The sequence below is a fragment of the Sphaeramia orbicularis genome, chromosome 19 (assembly GCF_902148855.1).
Source record: "Sphaeramia orbicularis chromosome 19, fSphaOr1.1, whole genome shotgun sequence".
Lineage (NCBI taxonomy): Eukaryota > Metazoa > Chordata > Actinopteri > Kurtiformes > Apogonidae > Sphaeramia > Sphaeramia orbicularis.
The window spans coordinates 320,582-344,887 of NC_043975.1; the positions used below are offsets into that span (position 1 = coordinate 320,582).

General features: G+C 35.4%; 1 protein-coding gene across 2 annotated transcripts in view; it reads left to right on the forward strand.

Moving 5' to 3' along the window:
* LOC115410671 (transcription factor COE3-like) overlaps window positions 1-24,306 on the forward strand; it is a 91,524-nt gene that overhangs the window by 46,481 nt on the left and 20,737 nt on the right. For both annotated transcript variants that reach the window (XM_030122415.1, XM_030122417.1), the window contains exons 8-11: window positions 3,338-3,455; window positions 9,016-9,149; window positions 10,342-10,468; window positions 20,311-20,399. In XM_030122415.1, coding sequence (XP_029978275.1) covers window positions 3,338-3,455; window positions 9,016-9,149; window positions 10,342-10,468; window positions 20,311-20,399 — 468 coding nt within the window. The remainder of the gene's footprint in view (window positions 1-3,337; window positions 3,456-9,015; window positions 9,150-10,341; window positions 10,469-20,310; window positions 20,400-24,306) is intronic.

The window sequence follows — 24,306 nt, forward strand, 5'->3', positions numbered from 1 at the left end:
TGTGACTTAATGCTACAGAAAGTTCAAGCAAAACAAACTAAATATTTTGTTACAGACATTAGATCCTAAAACCCGACTGTGCTCCGATTGGCCAGCTGTTCCAAGGTCTGCCTAGCAACTGCAGACTGTTCTTGTAAGCCCTGCCTCCTTCCACCGACTTGGAAACAAACAGCAGAAGAAGAATGTGACTTCTGGTTCTGTTTTTTCACAACCTGGAACGTTAAAAAAGGACTTTCAAGGAAGTAAAATGTCTTTAATTTTGATCTTTTTTATTTGAAAAGCGGAACATTTATTTAAAGAAAATTTTAGTGACTTGTTTATGTTTCTTCTACTTCGTAACTAACATTTGTTGAAGTGCACTGTGGTTTTTCAGTGGCTAAATATTTATTCTAATTCTAACATGTTATTTTAGAATATTTTCCTTCTGTGTTTTGGTTGAGATCAAAAAGCTTTAAAAGAAACTCAAATGGTTTTTTCGTCCTGTTCAGTTTGAAGCTTCTCTGATCTAATTGATTTAATTCAAGTTAAATTACAAGTGAAGGCAGATGTTCTTCTTTGTGTGGGTTCTGTCGTTTTTAACCCTTTAAGCTCCGAGATGTGAGAGACTTTAAATGAAACGAGACACTAAACGGCCTCTCGCGTTCAAGTGGCTTCATTCATCAGACACTTAACAAGAAGAAGCAGCGACGGCTTATCAGTGACACCGAGTCCTCGAGTTATTGATCAGCTGAGTGATCACATTACTGTCTGCACGAGAGGAGGAAAGGAAGAGATGGAAAAGGAAAATAATGAAGACGGAAACAGGGAAGATGAGGCTCTGAAAGACAAGGGGGGGAAAATGAAAATGGAAGGATTGTGTCAAAAACAATATAAATGAAAACACGGAATGAAGAAAGTTAAAGAACAGAAAAGGAAACAAAAGGAAGAGAAAAAAGAAGAAATGAACATGATAAAAAAATAACACAGAAGTGAAGGAAATCAGAAAGATAAAGCTCTGAAAGATCGGAAACAATAAAAAAGAGAGTAGGAAAGCAAAGTGAAAATGGAAGGATTGTCTCAAAAAGAAGAAGAAAGTTGAAGGTTTGACGGACAGAAAAGGAAATAAAATGAAGAGAAAAGAGAAGAAATGAAGGTGATGAACAAAGTGAGAATAAATCAAAGCAAAGAGCGAAATAACTCAGGGTGAGCAGACACCGACACGACGTCCAGTTCAACCAGTTCAACCAGTGAAACCACAGACAGGTGAAGTCAGGTGGAGCCTTGGGCCTCGGAGGCGGTCGTCGTGGCGACCGTCAGCAGGGTGAAGGATGTGCTGGTTAGTAACCGTGGCGACAGAGAGGACGCCTCGACTTGCTCTCCGCGTGACCTTCTGCTCCGTTGCCATGGATCAACGACAACAGCCTCGCCACGGCAACGGGCCGCAGATGATGAACGACCAGCTGTCAGCGGCCAATCAGAGGCGGGCTGTGACATCACGGAGGCGGGGCTGGAGTGGACAGTGATGGTCATTTTGTTCAGTTTCATGAGAAAGAAAACATAAATCTGATTTATAAGAAGAGGTCGTAATGAAAATATCAAGATTTACAGTAGAATAGAATACAGTAGGAAACATTTACAATAATAATTAAAAAATAGTAAAAACAAATTAAATCAAGACTCAAAGGAAAAACACGGCATCAATTAAACAGTTAAGACCAAAGTTTGAATGATGGTAAAATTCTAAATAATAATTGTGTAAAAAGCAAATAGTTGTTTAATTTACAATTTCATCAATTTCTCCATCACAAAAAAACAAAACTTTGAAGTCATTCTGTCTGAACATCCGCCTCTTGGTAATAAATATATAAGTGAATAAATCAAAGTGAAACTAAGCATCAAATTGTAAAAAAACTGATTTGAGGTGTTTATTTCCCAGTTCAGACGCTGAATCTTAACTGCTGTTGACTTTATAAAACGTCCTGTCAGTGCACAGTAGTCCATTTTTACTTCAGAAAGATTAAAGTTAGAATAAACATTTAGTTCATGAAATTACTGTTATTTCTATTAGATGAATGTGTTCACAGCGGGTGGAATCACTTTGTTCAGTCTATTCACAGCATAAATACAGCATGAAATAAATAACAAGGCTCAGATTATTTAAAGTTCAGGACGTAAATAAATAAATACAGCAAAAAAAGACTAAAACAAAACAGAAATAAAGTCCAATACATCCAATTCAAGGCATAAAACACAGACAAAATCATTCTAAAACCTACTTAAAATGTAATTAAAATTAAGTATAAAAGTGGGTTTCAGTACACCTCTGATAAATCTTGATTGATTCCAAAGTCTGATTTTCACGGTTACCGAGTTCCATCTGAAATTGATCTTTAACCTGTTTCCCACAAAAAATTTACTCCCCGCTGGTTACCTTCATGGCAAAAATGTACACGCACAAAAAACTGCTATAAAATCATTATACATCAGTATTTTTTTTTTTTTTAACTTTTTTTTTGCTTTTTTTCCCCAAAAAATCTCTTGAACGTCAGCCCTGCTCAAAACTACCAAACATTCAACAACTTTCAGGATTTTAACCCTTCAAATGAATTGAATTATGACTTGATTTATTACAAAAAAAAAAGGGATATTTTCTGTATAATAAATAGTAGGTGGATCGGACATTGGTGATGATTAGAGTCTTGGATATGTCAAAGATTATCAACAAAACTGATTTGATGTCATTAGTATTTTTTTTGTAGTGTCAGATTGTCCCTCTGCTTTCCCTCATTGACTTCCATTATAAAAACATTTTTTAATCTCACTGCCTTTACATTGTATAACCATATGATCTCTAATATCAACATTTAATTTGGAAGAAAACTTGTGATATTTGTCATTTTTACTGTATTCCACCAGTTCTTACCAGTTTCCCATTGTAGGCTGATGCATGAAGACATTTTGTAAGAGATTTATGAAAAAAGGCAAAAAAAAAAAAAATGCATGATGTATGATGATTTTATAGCAGTTTTTCGTTCATGTAAATTTTTGTCATGAAGGTAACCAGAGGGAGCAAAATGCATCATGGGAGTATAAAACACACGTAAGAGTAAAAGATGCTGGATTTCAAAAATAGAACTAAAAAGAAAAGTTTTTGCAAATAAAATCTGCAACACAGACAAAATTATCAACAAATGAAAAGGAAAATGTACCAAAATACCTGGAGAGGCAATATGGGTTAAGTTTCCAGTGAAATATTCATTAGATGAGTCTGTAGTTTGTTTTTTCGTGATGATCTGACATGTTGAAGCCTAAGAATCTAGATCTAGTATTCTCCTTTTTTTTCATCGTTTGTTTGCAGGTCGTGGTTTCGACGACGGTCAACGTGGACGGACACGTTCTCGCCGTGTCCGACAACATGTTCGTCCACAATAACTCCAAACATGGCCGCCGAGCCCGGAGACTGGACCCGTCTGAAGGTAGGACGTTAAAGGGTTTGTTTGTTTCTTTGTTTATTTCGAATTTGCATTAAAACCAAACAACAAAACGATTATATAAAAGAAAGTCCAACATTCGAAAAGGAGCGGGATGAAGTTTAATTTATAATCTCCCACCCATTTACCCCATCCTTCAACCTACCCTAAACTCCTCCACAAAACACAAAATTACTGAACATATCAAGGATAGACTGTCCATTTTTTGTCATTTGTGGTCAAATTTCAGACCTTCCATTCACTGGCCTCAATTATATACACACTGTATGATAACAATAATGAAATCTGTTAAATCTCTGAATGGAATGAAACAGTTTAGTTCCTCGCACACATCTAAAAGTAAATAAGTTAATTAAACCAGTTAATTTATTTGGCATTCTCTATTTTACATGTTTTTAAACTTGTTATTTTTCTCTTTTAAAAACCCTTAAAGATGGATTTTTTGGTTGTTTTTTTTGGTTTGAAACAGATTAATTATATTTCATTTAATTTCAATGGGGAAAATTGATTTGTAAAACCAGTAAATTGCAAAACGAGGTTAGTCATGGAACTAATTAAACACATACTGTGAGGTTCTGCTGTAGTTCATTTTGATGCACATGCTGTCGTCCTGTAAAATGTACACAAAATGTGCATTTAATTAGAGTTTTTAGTTCATAAAAATTACTGTTATGTCGACACTCAAAGCATTTTCTGTGGTTTGAAATGATTTTGTGCATCGTTTTTACATGTACAATTTTGAGGGATAGAGCTATGACCTTTCAGTATTTAGAAAAATATACGTATTAAACTTTTTTTTTTCATTGTTTATGGTGGACTTTTTAGCAAATTATTTAGACAGTATGGACTTATTACATCCATATTAAAATTTGGTATAGAATTGTTGTATTGATGAATAGCAAATTAAGATGGAAGACTATAATGGGTTATAGCAAAGGTAAGTTATTTCAAGAAATGAATTGAAATATTTGGATGGTAGTTCTGGACCTGGTTGGTGTGGTCCCCAGTTCCAAGGATCCTGAACCTGAATCTTAACCCTCTAAACACAGGCTGAATGTGTTGGAATGTATTCGTTTATTTCCTGTTTGGTTGCTCTTCAGTTCTTTCCTCATTAAACGTCCCCGTCCTCGTGTAGAAGCTGATAATTCATCTTGAATCTGGAGCTGAAACACGCGGAACACGAACCACAGAACCCGAACGCACAAACTCAGGACCGTAATCTGGTCTTTGAAGAGAAATCGCCCCAGTGGCTTGTGGGTAGGAAGACCAGACGCCTCGGTGTCCCCAGAGAGGACGGAGAGTGTGTGTCTGTTCGCGGGCCGCTCAACCTCTTTAATTGCCCTCCTAATTAAAGACGGTAACCACGGTAACCACCCCTCCCGTCACAGCACGGTTCAGTCCCGTGGGTTTGAGTCCGTTCTCTGGGTTTACTACGATGTCGGGCTGGTGGTGGGTTTTCAACACATCCACTCGGCTCCGGAAAGACCTTAAGACGATATGTTTGAAATCAGTTATTTCCAGTCAGATGGAATTAAAATGGGCACCGGATCCCGATCAAATTTAACATCAATTAAACATTTAACATCAATGAAATCGATTGAGTCTGTGGTGATGTTCAAATGACCACGACTCCCATTGACAAAATCCAAACGTCATCTTTTATCTGAGTTTGGGTCCTTTCTATTGGTCTAGAACACATTAGGGTAGAGGTCTGCATTGGCTGAGGGGGATGGGTGGAAGTGGGTGGGGCATAGAGCAGCAGAGTGCAGTCTGTGAGAGAGAGATGGAAGATTTTTACAACTTTTAGCAGCGTTTTAGTGAGGTTTTAGCTGTGAATTCATGTAAATAATGGTATATAATAGTGATAGTGTTGTTTTGGAGAGTTCTACTAGTGAGTTTTGACATGTTTTTGTCAAGTACAGCTGGGCCTTTTATTGTCTTTTAATCATTGGGCTTATCCGTATTTTTGTGATTTGTATTGTTTTTTACAATCTAGACAAACTCAAATGTTTGAACACATGGAAAATAGTTGAGAATTTATTTCTATAATCTCATAAAATTTCATTATGAACATTTACAGTTCTTCATTATAAATACGGTAAAAAATTCAAGTCAGTTTTTTTATTTTTTGCTTTAAGACACTGCTTTAAGCATTTGTTACATGTAATAATGATAATTAATGGCCAGATATTGACAGTTAAGTTCTTCCTGAAATAAGGTACAAAAAACTGGCAAAAAAAGACAGACATTTTCTGACACTTTTATTCCAAAAACAACATAAACAAGTGGTTCCAGACACAACAAACCCCGCCCCTCGCATGTATTGTATCTTATTTTGGCATCGATCCAGCTGATGTCATTATATCTATGTGTGTGCTGATGTCAGCATAGATAAATTTTGGCCATTATAAGTAAATGGGAAAAAAAGATTTTAAAAATTCATAAAATATTTTAACTTTGACCTGCTTTTCCCAAAATATAATCGCATGTATTCTGGTTCACTGGCAATGTATAAACCCAATCTGGTATGAATTCAACCAGTAGTTTTGCTGCTAAAGTGCAAACAAACAAACAAACAAACCCAAACCAAACCAAACCAAACCGAAAACAATAGCCCTTGTCTCCTCTTTGGGGGGCAGGGTCGTACATCTAGGCCTGTTCTAATGATAGTCCTTAAAGGGATAATAGATATTTAAATTCAGATTGGTTCCGAATTCACAACATGGAAAATATCAGAAACAAACATGTGACTCACATATTCAGAGTGAACGACTTCCTGTTGGGTTTAAAGTTTGACTACATGGCGGTTTTTGAAGAGTCTGGACTCAATAAAATTTGTGAACGTGTATAGAACCAAATCACATCTCAGCGCCCAAGTTTGGAAATATTGTGTGGACGCCATTCAACCATATTTATTTTATTAGTATTTTATTAACCTTTATTTTAACCAGGAAAAAAAATCTACTGAGATTCATACCCTCTGTCCTGTAGAATATTTTACACCATGTCTACAAGACATGAGAAGATTTATGAGTATTTGGGATGGTTAGAATAAAATAATATGGAAACACCAATAAATAGTCTGATGTTCGTAGACTTTAATAGTCAGTCAGACTTTTATTTTGTAACACCGACCTTAGAAAAAAAGAAAAAAAAAGAAAAAAGAGAACGATGTACTTTATTCCAGTGATGTGTGTAATATGTTATGAGACTGTTTTAAATAAAAATTTGAATTAAAAAAATAAATAAAAAATGCCCTGTCCCACTGAGGGTGGGGGTATTTTATATATATATATATATATATATATATATATATATATATATATACACACACACACACACACACATATAGATAGATAGATAGATAGATAGATAGATAGATAGATAGATAGATAGATAGATAGATAGATAGATAGATAGAGAGATAGATAGACCAGGAATTCTGTCCGACCATCCGAGATTTTTGTCCAACTGATTTCTCAGATTATTTATAATTATATATTACTTATTAGACATTATTTCTCTTATTCACCCAATTCTTTTCAAATTTCACAGATGTTCTTTTCATGTTCTTTTCTCTCAATTTTTTCATCGTTTACAAATTTTTGAAAAGTGAAGACTCACCATCAGTCCCTGACTAGACAGGATAGCAGTGAGCAACTTAATTTTGTAAATGAGAGAAATTCCACTGGTTTAAAACAAATTATGAAAAAATAGGAAAAACATAATGTGGCGTATATAACACTCACTTTAGGTGATCAAATATAAAAGAAATGTTTTTAATCTTAGTAGGCTGAATATCTTTACAGATGGATGATGTAGAAATAGATTTAGGTTTACAGTGTTAAAAAAAATAATGGTTGATTGAGTTATTCCTTTGGATGTGTGAAGTTTTAAGTCAAAGCCACAAATAAAGAGGCTGAAGGACCACATTTAACACTGGTGGAAGAATATTTGACATTTTATTTCACATGGAACATTTTTCAACAAATCTGACACAACTTAACTTAAGAGAAATGAGATTAATGTGGGGATTGAAAGTCTGCCAAGAAAAGAAAAGAAAAGAAAAGAAAAGAAAAAAGAAAAGAAACAGAATACAATGGAGTAAAATGGAATACAATATAAATAGATTGGAATAGAATAGAAAAGAAGTACAAAAGAATAGAATGGAAATAGGATAGAATAGAAACTCAAAGCAACAGAATAGATGAGCACAATAGAATGATATAGTGTTGGATTAAATTAAATTGAATAGAAAAGTAACAGATTAGAATTCAGTGGTGTAAAATAGAAAAGAAACAATAGAATGGATTTAAGTTGAATAGAATAGAATAGAATAGAATAGAATAGAATAGAATAGAATAGAAGGAGCAGAGGTCGGGCGTTGTAACATCATCTTAAGTCTTCAATGATGAGATTAGCGGTGGACACACACACACACACACACACACTCTGCTTTCATTTCACTTTATAATTAATCTGCAGACGCACTTGAAAGAAGAGAGAGAAGCCGTCATTACCGACTGAGTGTGTGTTCAACTTAAAGAGGATAAAAGCCACGACCCAATTAAATCACCTTCTGTGCATGAATGTGTGTGTGTGACCTTCAGTACTACTGCAGTACTACACAGGAAACCTACTGTATTGCAGTACTACACAGGAAACCTACTGTACTGCAGTACTACACAGCTGCAGTACTACGCAGGAAACCTACTGTACTGCAGTACTACACAGCTGCAGTACTACGCAGGAAACCTACTGTACTGCAGTACTACACAGGAAACCTACTGTACTGCAGTACTACACAGCTGCAGTACTACACAGGAAACCTAGTGTACTGCAGTACTGCACAGGAAACCTACTGTACTGCAGTACTACACAGTAAACCTTAGCCTTTTTTCCACTGTTTTTATCTGTATTTTTTGGTTTGTATAGGTCATTGGTAGTTGTATTTTATCTGTAAATATTCTATAAATGTCTGTATATTATTTGTATAAATCTCTGTGCAGATCTCTCCAGTTCATAGACAGATCCAGTGTGTGTATTTGAATCAGTTGATGGATGTTTTTGTCAGTGAAATGAGGGGCTCTGTCTACAACTAGACACAAAGTGAACACAGACTATCAACAGTATCCAAATGACACCAACGAACCAAAAAGAACAAGAAGAACATGGACACAATGATCTAGAACAACTACAATGTTTGAGCACAGGGGAAATAGTTTTGTTCTGCACATTTACAATAGTTTTTCATCATAAATAGGATAAAAAATGCTATTTTTGCTACAACACTGTTTTAAGTATTTATTACATCTAATAATGATAATTAATGGACAGATACTAAAAGTTAAGTTCTTACTGAAAAAAGGTGCAAAAGAATTAGTAAAAAAAGACTTTCTGACAATTTTATTGCAAAAACAACATGACTGAATGTAGGCCTGTTCTAATGGTAGTCTTAGTGTTTCTTTTCAGTGTTGTGTTGTACTGTGTGTTGGTTGATGTGAACACTGATGGTGAACCTGACCCGTCTGCGTTTGTCGTCCAGCAGCCACTCCCTGTATCAAAGCCATCAGCCCCAGTGAAGGCTGGACGACGGGTGGAGCCACCGTCATCCTCATCGGGGACAACTTCTTCGACGGCCTCCAGGTCGTCTTCGGCACTATGTTGGTGTGGAGCGAGGTAACGAACATGACACACTTCTGTGTCTGAGTGGTGTTTTACAAGCTTTGAACAGCCTTAGAGTGATGTTTGGTAGATTTTATGTCCATATACTTGTCCCTTGGTTTTTTTGTAAAGCGTCTTTGAGTACTTAGAAAAGCGCTATATAAAACTGATGTATTATTATTATTATTATTATTACTAAGTATCCCATGATGCTTTGGGTCACGGGTGTGGTTTTCAGTGGAACATTAGTGGATTAGAGTTAGGTCAGGTTCCTCTTCAAGGTCATTTGAATGTCAAACACTGACCCTGGTGTTTTTTAGGCATTGATTCATGTCATTTTCACCTACGTTTATGGTGGAAAAGTCATTATTCTGCTCTATGTCCCCCGAGATAGTGCCCCCTATGAAATTCTGTAACTTGAACCCCTCCAGAAGATTTGTAGATCCTAAGAAAAATCTGAACCCAACCAGAAGTTTAACATTTTTGGGATGAGATTTTTTTCCCAACAATGTGCAGTAGTTGTACAGTTCCATTAAGGAAGTAATACTTTAATTATGTTGTGTTTTTCCAAATACAAAGTATTTTACAAGGTAGAACTGGACACCACAGAAGAAGACAAGCTACTTCACAGCATGAATACAGCACTAAATCCAGAGTTAGAATCATCTTCTTTTAAACCGCTTAGTCCTCAGAGGGTTGTGGGGGTGCTGGAGCCTATCCCAGGTACCTGTGAGTGAAGGCGGGGTGCACCCTGGATGTGTTGACCGTTGATCGCAGGGCCGACATGTAGAGACGAACAACTAATCACACTTACGTTCACACCTGTGGGCAATTTGGATTAACCAATTAACCTATTAGTTTAACTCCACACAGAAAGGTCCCCCCGGGGAATGGAACTCACAACCTTCTTGCTATGAGGCGACAGTACTAACCACTGCACCACCGTTACTACTGTGTTTTTACCGAAACATAGTTAAATCTTCATAAAACACTTATTTACACTGATACTAGGCCTGAAGAACATCTGGTCAGTTATCTGTTTATAAGATGAAAAATGACAATGAAAAAATGTGCTGATGTTTGGTCTGAACTGGACTTCACTGTGACTCGACTTAAGATTAAGCCTCTCTCTCTCTCTCTCTCTCTCTCTCTCTCTCTCTCTCTCTCTCTCTCTCTCTCTCTCTCTCTCTCTCTTTCTCTCTGTCAGCTGATCACCCCTCATGCCATCCGGGTTCAGACTCCGCCTCGTCACATCCCTGGGGTCGTCGAGGTCACACTGTCCTACAAGTCCAAACAGTTCTGTAAGGGAGCGCCGGGACGCTTCGTCTACACAGGTAACACACACCTGTACAAACATGACATTAACGCAATCCTAAATCAGAACACAGAGCATCGACTAAATGATTTCTACTGGATCTAATGGGTGTAAATAGTCTCTTTTCCATTGGACATCTGCACAAAACTTTACTGATATTTACTAAATGTTGAAAAAACAGAAGTGTGTAATGTCGGTTTTTCCATTAAATCACAAATGTGATGATTTGTTTATTTATTATTGCAAAATGACACAAGAAGTCATTCCATAAACATGGAGATGAATGTAAATATGGTGATTTACAGATATATTCATTATTATTATATATTTCCCCTCTATCCCGTACTAAATTCTAAAATGAATGGGTTTCCTGGTGTGTAAGTGGTGTGTTTGTTGTAACGTCCGTCAACATCCATTTTTAAAAAATTTTTTTTATTCATGTGACTCTAGTTGTGGTAAAACGTCTTTCCATTCCAGTTTTGCATGATATACTAATTGTGCTACGTCCAAAAAAAACACCTCTTGCCAGTGCAAAAACTTGTAATCGAAAACAAAAGTTTTGGCGAAATTGTTGTTTTTCCATTAGGTAAATTTTTATGTGCAAGTTATATTTGTGCAATTTGAGGGTCAGTGGAAAAGTGACAAGTGATGCACGGTGGAGTCTGTAAGTTGTGTTTTTAAGCTTTTTTGATCTTGTTTATCTGCTCTAATTGTTGTACACAAATATGAAAATAATGAGAAAAAAATGAGAAAAACTGAGTGTAAAAGAACCTTATGTCCTGAATAAAGTAATGGAGAAATGGTACGACTGAAAACACTGCACCTCTGAAACCCGGTAAAACTGTGATATTGTGCGATTAACTCAGGATGTCCTTGAACTCAACTCAACTTTATTTATAAAGCACTGTAAGAACAACCACTGCTGAAACAAAGTGCTGTTCATCAATCATAAAAACACAACTGTAAAACAAACGATATACATTTTGAGTTAGAAACATCAATATTTCCTTAAAGTTTAATGGTAGATTTTTCTTCCTCAGTGAAATGTGAAGAAAGTAGATGGTTAGATGTGGAAGAAAATTACTATTTACAGTCAGAGCAGGAAAAATATTTTAGAAATTTAGAGGAAGGACATTTAAAATCATTGACATGCATTAAAAAAGAAACCCAAAATGAATCTTGGGAGAAATGAAGTCCAAACCATGAGTCTGAGTCATTTTAGAAGCAAAGATAATAATTGAACCCAAACGAACCAATGCACTGATATCTATCCCATAATATGAAACTATATTCTGATATTAGTCCTTATTGTTTTGGATCCCAGACCCCTGTTAGAAAACAAACACCTGAATTCAATGCGTCCACATACTTTTGTCCATGTAGTGGATCACCCTGTTACTGAGCGTATATTTTATTAATCAGCGTCTGGCGTCTGCCTTCGGTTCCAGTATTTTCGTGTTGTACGGTGAAACATGGCAGCTGTCGTTAATAACTGTCAGCGTCTTGCCGTTGGTCAGTTGGAGGACATTTTTATTCTCGGCCTCCATCTGTTGCGTTACTTCTATCTTTGTGTTTGTGCTCAGTAATTACACACATTTAAATCCCATTAGCGGGACGCCATCGGTCACATGACCTTCAGCTCGGTACAGGAGCCGCCGTCACACCTCAGCGCTTCCACCCTGATCCCAGCATGCTTTGCACCTCATGGAAGGTGGACAGTGATGATGGGACATGGCTTTAAAGAGGAAAGAGTGAGAATGAAGTGGAAAAGGTTTCTGTATTTTAAGATGAAAGACGTTGAAGCCTAAAGTTCACTTTTTTTTACTGCATCAGGAGGTAAATATCACTTCCTGTGTCCTGGAATCAATAAAAACTGGACAAAAACTCTATATAACAGTCCAAAATGGTGGACTTCCTGTTGGGTTTAGGGTTTTTTCCTGTGTGTGGACCTGGTAAATATATAAACCACATTTTGGAGCTTTAGATGAAATCTGAACGACTTCATAAATGACATTTTATAAAGTAAACACCACTCGTCAATCATCAAAATTTACATTATGATGCCAACGTTGCTCAACAAAAACAACACTCAACACTTTGATAGCAAAGGTTTTTGGATGGAACTGACCACATTTTAAGCTGCTTGGGTTAAGTGTCCAAGTGACTGGAAATGACACAAAAACGGCATATTTATTCAAAATTGGAGTACAAAGGCTGAAAGTGGTGAAAAAGGGGTGAAAGTTGGATATATAATCCAACATGGTGGACTTCCTGTTGGGTTGAAGGTTTGGATCCAGAGGCTTTTTTGTTTATCTGGATCTGATACATGTTTCTACCAAACTTATTACATTTGGGACATTTCTGAAAACTTCCAGAAGCCACTTTTGAGCCACTTTTACACGCTGATCCCCAACTTCAGTAAAATATAGAATGTTGCTCTGATGACAAAAGTTGTGAGTTTTCAGCATCTTTTGCCTCAAAAAACAATAACTCTAGGGAAAAAAGTTAAAAGAGAACCTTCACACTTCATTCTGTTGAAATACAACAGGTGGAAATGGAAAAAACAAGGCTGAATGATGTATTTGCAATTTTTCTAGATTGCTTTGATGCAGTAGTCAACTCACATTCCGTATTTTCTAAACACTTAACACAAGTTGCTTTTCTATTGACCCTCAAATTGCGTGAATCTAACTTGCGAATCTAAATTTGCCTGGTGGAAAAACGACAGTATCGCCAAAACTCTCCCTGGCAAGAGGTGGTTTTTCGGGCATAGTACAAATGGTGTATCACGCAAAACTACGATGGAAAGACCATTTTCTGGAGTCAGGTGAAAGAAAACCAAAATGGATGTTGACGGACGTTACAACAAGCAAAGAAGAGTTTGGACACACTGGGTTTATGTTCAGTTCATGCTAGATTTTGCTGAAAAAGTAATTTTTTCCTCAGTTTTCTCCATTTTTGATATAATAATCTTCAACTTTACTCTGAGCTTTTATGAACATATGCATGATTAGTAAATTAAATGTTGGAAAATACTTATTTTTTACTGAACAAAAAAAGAAAAAAAAATACAGAAGATAATACAAATAAATGGTGATAAACCACTTAAGGATGGTTCATTTTAGAGGACAAATTCATTTGAGAACTGCCTCAAATGTCACACTGGGTCTTTATGGGTTAAGCAGGTCAGAGCAAGCAGGACAAACTGTAATCCAGCGTGGGAAAATGAGCGACTTCCTGTTGGGTTTGAGGTTTGGCATTAAGAGGCATTTTGTGCATCTGGACCTGATGCATGAATCAACCAAATCTGATACGTTTTAGTTTTTTTCAGGAGGTGACATTGAGACATTTCTGTTGAAGCATGAAAAACTGATTTTGATAACTTTACATCACTGGAATAAAAGGAGAGTTTCTTCTCAGAGTAATTCTGTAGGAGGAGCTCAAGCTGAAAATAGCAAATAATGGGACAAAGGTTGCACATGCATGTTGGATTTAGGTTTGTTGAAATTCTCCAGTGAAACATACAAAGATTCAGGAGTTCATAGTATGTTACTCCTGTAAAATGTGATTAAATAATAGAGTTAAAATACATGCAGAGGAAACCTGGTTGAGAACGGTCACTGTTTTAATGTAAATCTAATGGAAGGTATTTGTGCAGGAGTCGCTGTGTTCGTCCTCATGCAGACAGACCGTGTCGTTCAACTCTCATGAAATTTCGATGAGTATTGATCGGAGTGTATTGATCGCTCTGACACCTCCTGTCTGACCCGCCTTCAGATTTTCATTTCCTCACACACACACACTCTGGGTTAAAGTGTGTGTTTTTTTCGTGACAGAATCCGAGCCGAGCGAACACATGTGGATTGTTTTCTCCTCTAATCTGTATCGACGTCCTGTTCTGTCAGACTGTAAAAACACTCATATGCATAGTGAAATAAACCACACCGTCAGCTCCGTACTACATTACCCATCATCCTCTTCAGTATTACCATCAGGACTGGAGTCAACTCTTTAGGGGCACGTTTACTATTGATTTTCCAATCATTTTGTCTGTGAAATTTTTAAGGGTGTAATTTCTTGCAGTTTTAATGGATTGTAAAGTAAAGCTGCTATTGATTAATCACTGATTCAGCTCAATAAAGACACTGACATGGATGGTATGATGTGGAGAAACAAACTCATAAACTTTATTCACTTTAACACAACGACACTGACGCCAACTAAGTTGTTTTCTTCCAGATTCAGCAACTTTTCAGACCTATGTTCCCCCAAAGCAGGCATGCATTTCCTCCATAAATACAGGATTTATTCTGACTAGATTACACCTCTTTTTAAGGAGCTGATTTTTAATTTTGTAGGGAAAAATTTTGTCACTAAGGTCTTTAGATGAAACTGAGGAAACGTACAGTCAGTTAGGTTAAATTAAAGATCGTTTTGGTTAAATTTATGTGGTTGAACATTGCAAAAACAGGACAAAAAAGTTCATATTAAAACCAAACTCACAAAAACAGTCTTTATTTGTCAAGTAGGTAAACGCATACAAGGACTTCTTTCTAGTATAGATAAATACAAAATGTGAGAAAAAATCTTAGAAAAAGTAAAATACGTAAAAATCTACTTGTATAGAGCTTAAGGTTAGGTTAAGTGTATGACTCCATCAGGATTATTTAGGAATTTGGGCTGTGATAAATGTTTCTAGTGAATTTTTAGGTCTAGGCCAGTCCTCACACTATAGTTAATTAACCCTATAAGGATTAGAACAGGCCTAGATTTATTTATGATATTTTTTCAATAAAAGTGTCAGAAAATGTTTTTTTTGCCAAATCTTTTGCAACTTTTTTCAGGAAGAACTTAACTTTAAATATCATTAACTATCATTATTATATGTAATACATGCGTTAAACAGTATGTTAAAGAAAAAAATAAAAAATGGACTTGAATTTTTTATCATATTTATGATGGAAAAACAACTGTAAATGTGCGTAATGATACTTTATGAAATCATAGAAATTAACTTTCAACTCTTCTCCATGTATTGATCCATTGTAGTTGTTCTAGATCATTGTGTCCATGTTCTTCTTGTTGTTTTTGGTTCTTTGGTATCATTTGGATCCAGTTGATAGTCTGTGTCTAGTTATAGACAGAGCCCCTCATTTCACTGACAAAAACATCCATCAGCTGATTCAAATACACACACTGTATCGGTCTATGAACTGGACAGATCTGACTATAGATTTACACATATATACAAATATACAGACATTTGTAGAAGATTTACAGATAAAATACAAACATCAATGAACTATACAAACTGGAAAATACAGATAATAATAGTAAAAGTTGACTAAAACATCAAAACACACTAGTAGAACACACCAAAACGGCACCATCACTATTATATACAATTATTTACAAGAATTCACCACTAAAACCTTGCTAAAATGCTGCTTAAAGTCATAAAAATCTTCCATCTCTCTCTCACCAACTGCACTCTGCTGCTGTATGCTCCGCCCACTTCCACCCCTCCCCCTCAGCCAATGCAGACCTCTACCCTAATGTGTTCTAGACCAATATAAAGAACCCAAACTGAGGTAAAATATAACGTTTGGATTTTGTCAATAGGACGGTTCAGGAGTTACAGTCATTTGAATGAACAAATCGTGTTTTAAATTTTAATTTGATTTTCAAAAAATTTACATTTTTGACCATTTCTACCCATTATTTCATCGAAACCTTTCTGACTTTTAATCCTGATGAATACAGAATAAAAAATAAATAGACTGAAACTGGAACTCATTAAAGTAAAACAAACTCAACTAATAAACCTGCCTGAAAAATCAAAAAACATCCTGTATTTGATCCGTGTCCGTTGACTAAAACTGATCCCTTTGCTTCCTGTGACGTCTTCATCCGATTGGGTAATTGGCTGCGATGAAGCCCTAATGGACATAAATACCACCGCAGCCCGATCAATACGCTGTGACAACGTGTCGCCGTGGTAACCACAGCCGGGAGGTTCCTGATAAAGACCTGATCGGTTCATATTGATCCGACACACGGAGGCTTCATCATCCTGATCAGTGTCAGAAAACAGACTGAAAGCGTTTTATGTGTTAATCAATAAACACAATATTGATCCAGTTAAACACATTTAGACTAATTTAGATGATAAAATAAACCAAAGCCCTGGACTGTGTCGATGTAGAAAGGAGGTTCAGTGTTTTTATTAATGGTCAAATCATCTTTTATTAGAACCTGGTGAAAAGTCTCATAATTATTATTTTTCCAAAGTGATAGATTTTTTGAGAGGCTTTACAAAAAGACAAACATCTGCAAATAGAATATGTTCACAAGTGGCCTTATTTTAATGTTATTTTAAAAAAATTTTTTGGTGCTCCTGAAGGATATTTCACATCAAGGTTCAGTAAAAACTCCAAAAACCTTGTAGAACCCAAACCCTAATCCAACAGGAAGTCAGCCGTTTTGGTTTGAACATCCAAGGTTTGGCCTTTTTTTTTTTTTTTTTTTTTTTTTTTTACCATTTACAGCTGTTTTAACAAAATCCCCTGGGGGTGGAAGTGGGCGGAGCTGAGAGCAGCAGAGTGCAGTTGGTGAGAGAGAAATGGAAGATTTTTAAATACTTTTGTTAGCATTTTAGTGAGGTTTTATTTGTGTTTTAACGTTAAATTCTTATAAATAACTATATAGTACTATTTTTATATATATATATATATATATATATATATATATATATATATATATATATATATATATATATATATATATATGTATGTATATATATATATATATAAAATAGTTATAGTGCTGTTTTGGAGTGTTCTACTAGTGTGTATGTGTTTTTTTTGTTTTTTTTTTTTTTTTTTTTGTTTATATATATATAATAATATATAATATATATATATATAATATATATATGTTTAATATATTTATTAAATGTAAATTTTACAAAACTGCTCAGCACCACAGTCAAAACAAAAATAGAGACTTACAGTCAGCAGAGACAGATTCCCATCACATTCATATTTGTATAATATAATAAGAGTCCATTTAAGAGCAGATGAAAAATCGAGACAGAATTGCAGACACGTTTCCTTCAGTATCGTCCAAGAAGGGTTTCCAAATCCGGTTGAATATGCTGATCTGAAAATGAGCAAACTACTAGTGTGTTCTGCCATGTTTTTGTCAAGTTTCGCTTTTTATTTTTGCCTTTTTTCACTGTTTTTATTTGTATTTTTGTGGTTTGTATAGTTCATTGATAGTTGTATTTTACCTGTAAATATATAAATGTATGTGTATTTTTAAGTAAATACATATGCAGAGAGATACATTTTTGTTATAACACAGTTTTCAGCATTTATTATATATAGTAAAGATAATTAATGACCAGATGTTAAAAGTTAAGTGCAAAAGAATTGGCAAAAAAGACATTTTCTGAGACTGTTAATACAAAAACAACATAAATAAATGTAGGCGTCCTGTTCTAATGGTAGTCCTTTTAGGGTTAAGACACACTTTCTTTTGTTACTTTATTGAAAACTCAGTGAATAATTGTGATGCATTCGATGTCCTGTAAAACAGACTCACATTGAGGACCGTGACCCAGATTTACATCTTTGTATTTAATCTATTAAAAATCTAGGCATTGATCCTTTAAGGGTAAAGTTAAAGGGATAGTGACGATAAATTTAGTTTTGATCCATAAAGAGTCTTTACAGGAGAAAAGAAAGACACACAGGTGATAATAAACCAAACAACAGTCAACAACACAAGGTCAGGAGACAACGCAGACGTCTACGCGGTCCTATTACCGCCGCTGGTTACGCCCCGTAAGCCCTCAAGGACTGAACATGGGCTGTGATGTATAGGAGAGTCGGCCTAAAGCTTGTTAAACGCAGCAGGATTATGATACACACACACACACACACACACACACACACACACACACCGCTCTGCTGCGTTCACTGACGCTCTGATTTATCACCTCCCCCTCGGTTTAAACTGGAAATAATGCAGGAGAAGAAAACAGATCAGATCACAGTTGGACGGAACTGGAGTCTAGTCTGTTTAGGACAGGGGTGTCAAACATACGGCCCGTAGACCAAAACCGGCCGCCCAAAGGGTTCTATACGGCCCATAGGATGAATGTGTTGCACTGAAGATGTTAACAATCAGTGATGTTTGATTTGATTGATTGATGTATTTATTTCGAACATGCAAAGAAACAAAATAAAACAAAACAAAGCAAATTAAGACAAAAACAAAATGACATTTAAATGAACAGAATCTATCTTCAGCACGTACAAGTCTGAATATTGCAAAAGGAGTAGGAAGAAGAATAAACTGATGTCATCCAACCCCTCAGTGCTTTTACACCTTTAGCACTAACTTAATACAACAAACTATACTATTTTTCTAATTTTAGCGTCGAACCACAACAAATCCATCCTGCAGTAACTGAATTACACACACCAGTCTGTTCATGTCAGTGCAGTCGTACAAACAGACTCAACAGTTCAACCATTTTCTTCACTAATTCCAGCAGATTTATCAGTACAGCATCATCCAGAAACAAACAGGCCTCGTTGTCTTTATTAAATACTGGACCTCTCAAGAATCAATTTTTTATATCTTTTTTTAAACTGAATTCTGTTTGATATTTGTTTTATCTCCACACACAGTTTTCCTCCACAGATGGTCATACAGGAACTTTTTAACCTAGTGTGTACTTTATGAATCTGTAAATTAATTTTCCCCTTAAATCATAGCCTCTCTCTCTTTCACTAAACATTTCTTGAATATTGCCAGACAGTAAGTAATTCTTTGCTTTATACATTATTTGAATAGTTTTGAACTCCACAAGGTCAATGAGTTTTAAAGTTTTAGATAAAGGTAAAAATAGTGGATTTGTGTGTTCATGAAAACCAACATTGTGAACAATTCTTATTGCTCTTTTTTGCAGTAGAAAAAGTCTTTGGAATGAACTGGTGTATGTATTTCCCCATACCTCCAAACAGTCACTTAAATAATGTTAATGTTAGAATCATTTAAAATTAGTTTCTACATATAAACCAATATGACATAAAGTAAAATAAAGCTTAATAACATATAAATAATGACACCTCCAAACTTTCTCCTTGGTTTAAAGGTGGGGTAGGAGATGTTTTCCCTCAGCATTTTTTCTATATTGCTTAAAATCCCCTTCACACCCTGATTGCCAACAATTAATTAAATTAACACAAAAATTAACACAGAAATGATGACAAAAAATTGAAATGAAAAGATGTTTTGGTTTGATTTGTTGATTATTTTGTTAATTTTGTTAGTTAATTTTATTAAGTGATTGGTTCATTTTTTTTCCCACTTTGTTTCTTTTGCTCATTTTTGTCTAATTGTTTGATTAGTTTTGTTGTTTTTTTGTTGATTATTAAGTTTATTTTGTGATTCATTTGTCAACTTTTGTTTTGTTTTGGGATGTTGATTATTTTGTAAATTTTTGTTCTTTTTAATTACTTTACTCCTTTTGGGGTTTTTTTTTTCTCATTTTTGTTAATTTTGTTGATTATTTAGTTAACTTTTGCTCATTCTTTAAATTATTTTGTTCATTTTGTTGATTTTGTGATTAGTTAATTTTTGTTCATTTTGTTTGTTTTGTTATTTTGTTCACTTTGTTGATTATTTTGTTATTTTTAGTTTTTTGTTGTTTTTTTCATTTTTATTCATTATTTTGGTAATTTTTGTTCATTTTGTGGGTTTTTTTTTCTGTTTATTTTTGCTTCATTTGTATTTGTACTGTGTTACTTCTCATCTGTTTATGGAGTCGTTCCTCGACTTTGTTTTCAGCGTTGAATGAACCCACCATCGACTACGGCTTCCAGAGGTTACAGAAGGTCATTCCTCGTCACCCCGGAGACCCCGAGAGACTGCCCAAGGTAACACACATTTTTATACATATATATATATATATATATATATATATATATATATATATATATATATATATATATATATATATATATATATATATATATGTATATATATATATATATGTATGAACACACACACAGCCTGTCAGACAAACACACAGAATAAGTGATGATTGTTGGTGTTTTTTTCAATCAGTCTGTGTTCTGGTCGGCTGATCACAGTCAGATATTCATCAGCTGAATCTACTGTTTGACTTCCTGTCTGTGTGTGTGTTTCCTCGCCAAACACGCTTTATTTATTTTTATTAAAGCTGTGTCTTTGGTTTGGATGTTTGCTGTGGTGTCGTTCATGAATCCACCCGTTCGTCCTCTTCACATCTGTCCCGTTAACGCGTCCGTTCTGTTTTCGCTCGCTGTGTTTTTCCGCCGCGTGTTCTGATGTGAACTGACATGCTGTTAGCTCCATAATGAAAACCACATCCCACCACGTCTTTAATAATTCATCTGTAATGGTTTTATTCAATTACCCACGCTGCCGTGTGCTCGGCGTGCAGCGGAGCGGCTGCAGACTCTAATAACCGCAGATAATCCCGGAGCTTTGACGTGAACTGAGGCCGCTGATCCATGAAGGACTGGATTTACACGCCACTCCGGTATCCAGATCCTGATCCGGTTATGGGTTTACACATGTAAACATCGCATCCTGTCTCGGAATCCGCGAAAAGCCGCAGAGTTCTGAACCTAAATCCACACCAAGAGAAGCATCTGTGACTGATTTAGTCTGAAACATGTTCATTTAGTGTCTGAGGTGAACGTCTGTCCTCAAACAGCCTCAAACACAGGCGGACTAAAGGAAAAACAACCAGAATATTGATAGAAAAATCAGTGTTTGACCCTTTCCTGCCTAGTGTTCAGTCCAGTGTTCATCTGTTCTCCAGCTGTTCTCTTATATATTCATGGGTTTGGTTGTTTTAGTTCCATATCAGCCAACACAGTGGACACTTGTGCTTCATCCCAAACACTGACACCTTTTTTTTTTTTTTGGTCTTCGATGTCATATCTGTCCTTTTAATCTTCATCATCTCGTCACATTGTTGCATCTTTTACACCATCTTCATTTCTTTTGCATTTTTTATCCTGTTGCATCTTTAATATTGAACGTCGTATATATTTAACTACTCTCTTTCCACTCTTGTAAAAGATATATTTAATCTCACTGAGTCTTTCCTGGTTAAATAATAGCTGAAGAAGAATATTATTCCATTATTGAACGTCCACACTTTCACAGTGACGTAGACGGTGTCCTTTAAGGGACATTTTTCAGTGCATGTGATCGTTCTACAGATGGTCTTAGAATGACAAGTTTACGCTTTTCTTAGGTTTAGTCAGAAAAAAAACGCTTGGTCTAATGGTTTTAGTCTGGTTTCATGGTTCCAGTCTAGTTTAACGGTTTTAGTCTGGTTTAAGGGTTTTAGTCTGATTTAACAGTTTTAGTCTGGTTTAGTGGTTTTAGTCTTGTTTAGTGGTTTTAGTCTTGTTTAGTGGTTCCAGTCTAGTTTAACGGTTCCAGTCTGGTTTAACAGCTCTAGTCTGGTTTAATGGTTTTAGTGTGGTTTAACAGATTTAGTGTGGTTTAATGGTTTTAGTTAGTTTAATGGTTCCTGCCTGGTTTAACAGTTTTAGTCTAGTTTAACAGTTTTAGTCTGGTTTAACAGATTTAGTGTGGTTTAATGGTTTTAGTGTGGTTTAATGGTTCCTGCCTGGTTTAACAGTTTTAGTCTAGTTTAACAGTTTTAGTCTGGTTTAACAGATTTAGTGTGGTTTAATGGTTTTAGTGTGGTTTAATGGTTCCTGCCTGGTTTAACAGTTTTAGTCTAGTTTAACAGTTTTAGTCTGGTTTAACAGATTTAGTCTGGTTTAAGGGTGTTTTGTCTAGTATGTGGACTCATTCCTGTACAGTGTTAGAGTTCAAATGGAAAAGAAACTGATAAAAATCATCATCATTGTATTTTTTCTTCACTATCACAATATCCAGTGATGATGGTGTGCAGCTTAGAAGATCATCATCAGCCCAGTGGTGATTTTCAGTGGAAGTGGTTGTTGAGAAAAGGGTTTCCTGTTGTCATTATTGTAAATACAGCTTGTTTCTCTAATATTTTTTTTGAAGCAGGCCTGATGTCTTTACAGGTCAAACTAGAAAATACTCATGTTTCACTTTGTTACAGTGGAACAGCATTTATTTATGAAGCTACACAAATCAACAAATGTTCATACAAAACATATTTATGTTTCAAAAGCATTCAGATTTTATTCAGCTCTAGTTGACAGAATTGTACCGAAGCAGCGTTTAACTCATGGCTGTTGTTTGTAGGGATATAACGATCTGAAAGTTTCATATCACGGTTATTGTGACCAAAATTATCACGGTTATCATTATTATTGGAGTATTGTTGAAATTGTGCTCAAAATGTTCAAAAAGTACCAATACACACACAGAAATAACTGAATCAAGTTGTATTTTGGAAAACCAAACCAAAACAAAAAACAACCAAAAAACCAAATGCAATAACAGTCCCAATGTCCCTTCTGTGTCAGAAACATTCAAATATTAACCCTCAGTGGTCTGAGTCTATTTTGTCCGTTTTTCAGTCCTTTTGATTTTGCCTTTATATACTATAGAAACAAATGTTTACTATACCCATGTTTGGGATCTGTTTTTTCAGCACAACTTCATCTATATCATTTGTCTATTATTTTTTCACTTTAACCTACTATAAAAACATAAAAGGACAGAAAACACAAAAAAATATATAAAATCTGATTTGAAAAATGTATATACTTTATTGCATAAATAACACACAGATGCTTAACGAACCTTTTCAAAGACTTTAAAAGTGAATATTGGTTCCAAATATTAGGTATAGAAAATTAAAATTGTAATAAATTCAAACTATACTCAAATATTTGACATAAAAGCAGATCTGCACATCGGCGCTTTTTCCCCTAAAAGTGTGGTAATCAGATACAGTTATCATGAGAATTAGAATTTAAACGGTAAAACTAACTGTCGGCAATTTTTACCGCCGTTTATTGTTATACCAATAATCATTACATCCCTAGTTGTGATTGACGTCCACTGCAGCCAATCACAGGCTTGTGTTGGTGTGATGTCATGCAGAGAAGTGGAGATAGACTTCAGACTGTTTGTATGTAAATGAACTGAGACGACATTCATCACTGTTAGAGAAAACCACACAGGTTCACCTTTTATTCACTCCACTCTGTGTGTGTATGTTATTGTGTGTACTGTTGTGTGTTAATGTGTGTTACTGTGTGAGTCAGTGTGTGTGTAAAGCCCATTGGCAAACAGTGAGGTTGAAACAGTCAAATCAGGTAATCAGCGAGTGCAGCCATGTGGCAAGAAAGGAGATTGGCACACACACAACTACACACAACTGCACACACAGACGCACAACTGCAACCACACACACACACACACACACACACACACACACACACACACTCTCAGCCTGTCTGTTATCTGATTTATAAAATAACTTGTTTTAGTTTTTCTTGTTAGTGTCGACATCTCTGTCCATGCTTCATCTCTTCTTCTTCTGACTTCAGGTCATGGTGTTTGTCATCATCATCATCATCATCATCTTCACGCTGTAGTCAGATCTAGAATACATCAGCTGATTGGTTGTCTCCAGTCTGACATTTCTTAATTATTGCTCAGACTTTGTAATTTGCTCCTTTGTGGTTCAATTTGTCTATTTTCATTCATTCATTCATTCATTCATCCTGTTTTGGAGTTCTTTTTTTTTCTAGTTAAAGCTGCAGTTCATCTATAATCCCCTTTCATTTTATTCTAATTTAACCTGCAATGACCCACATATTCACCATCAACTTA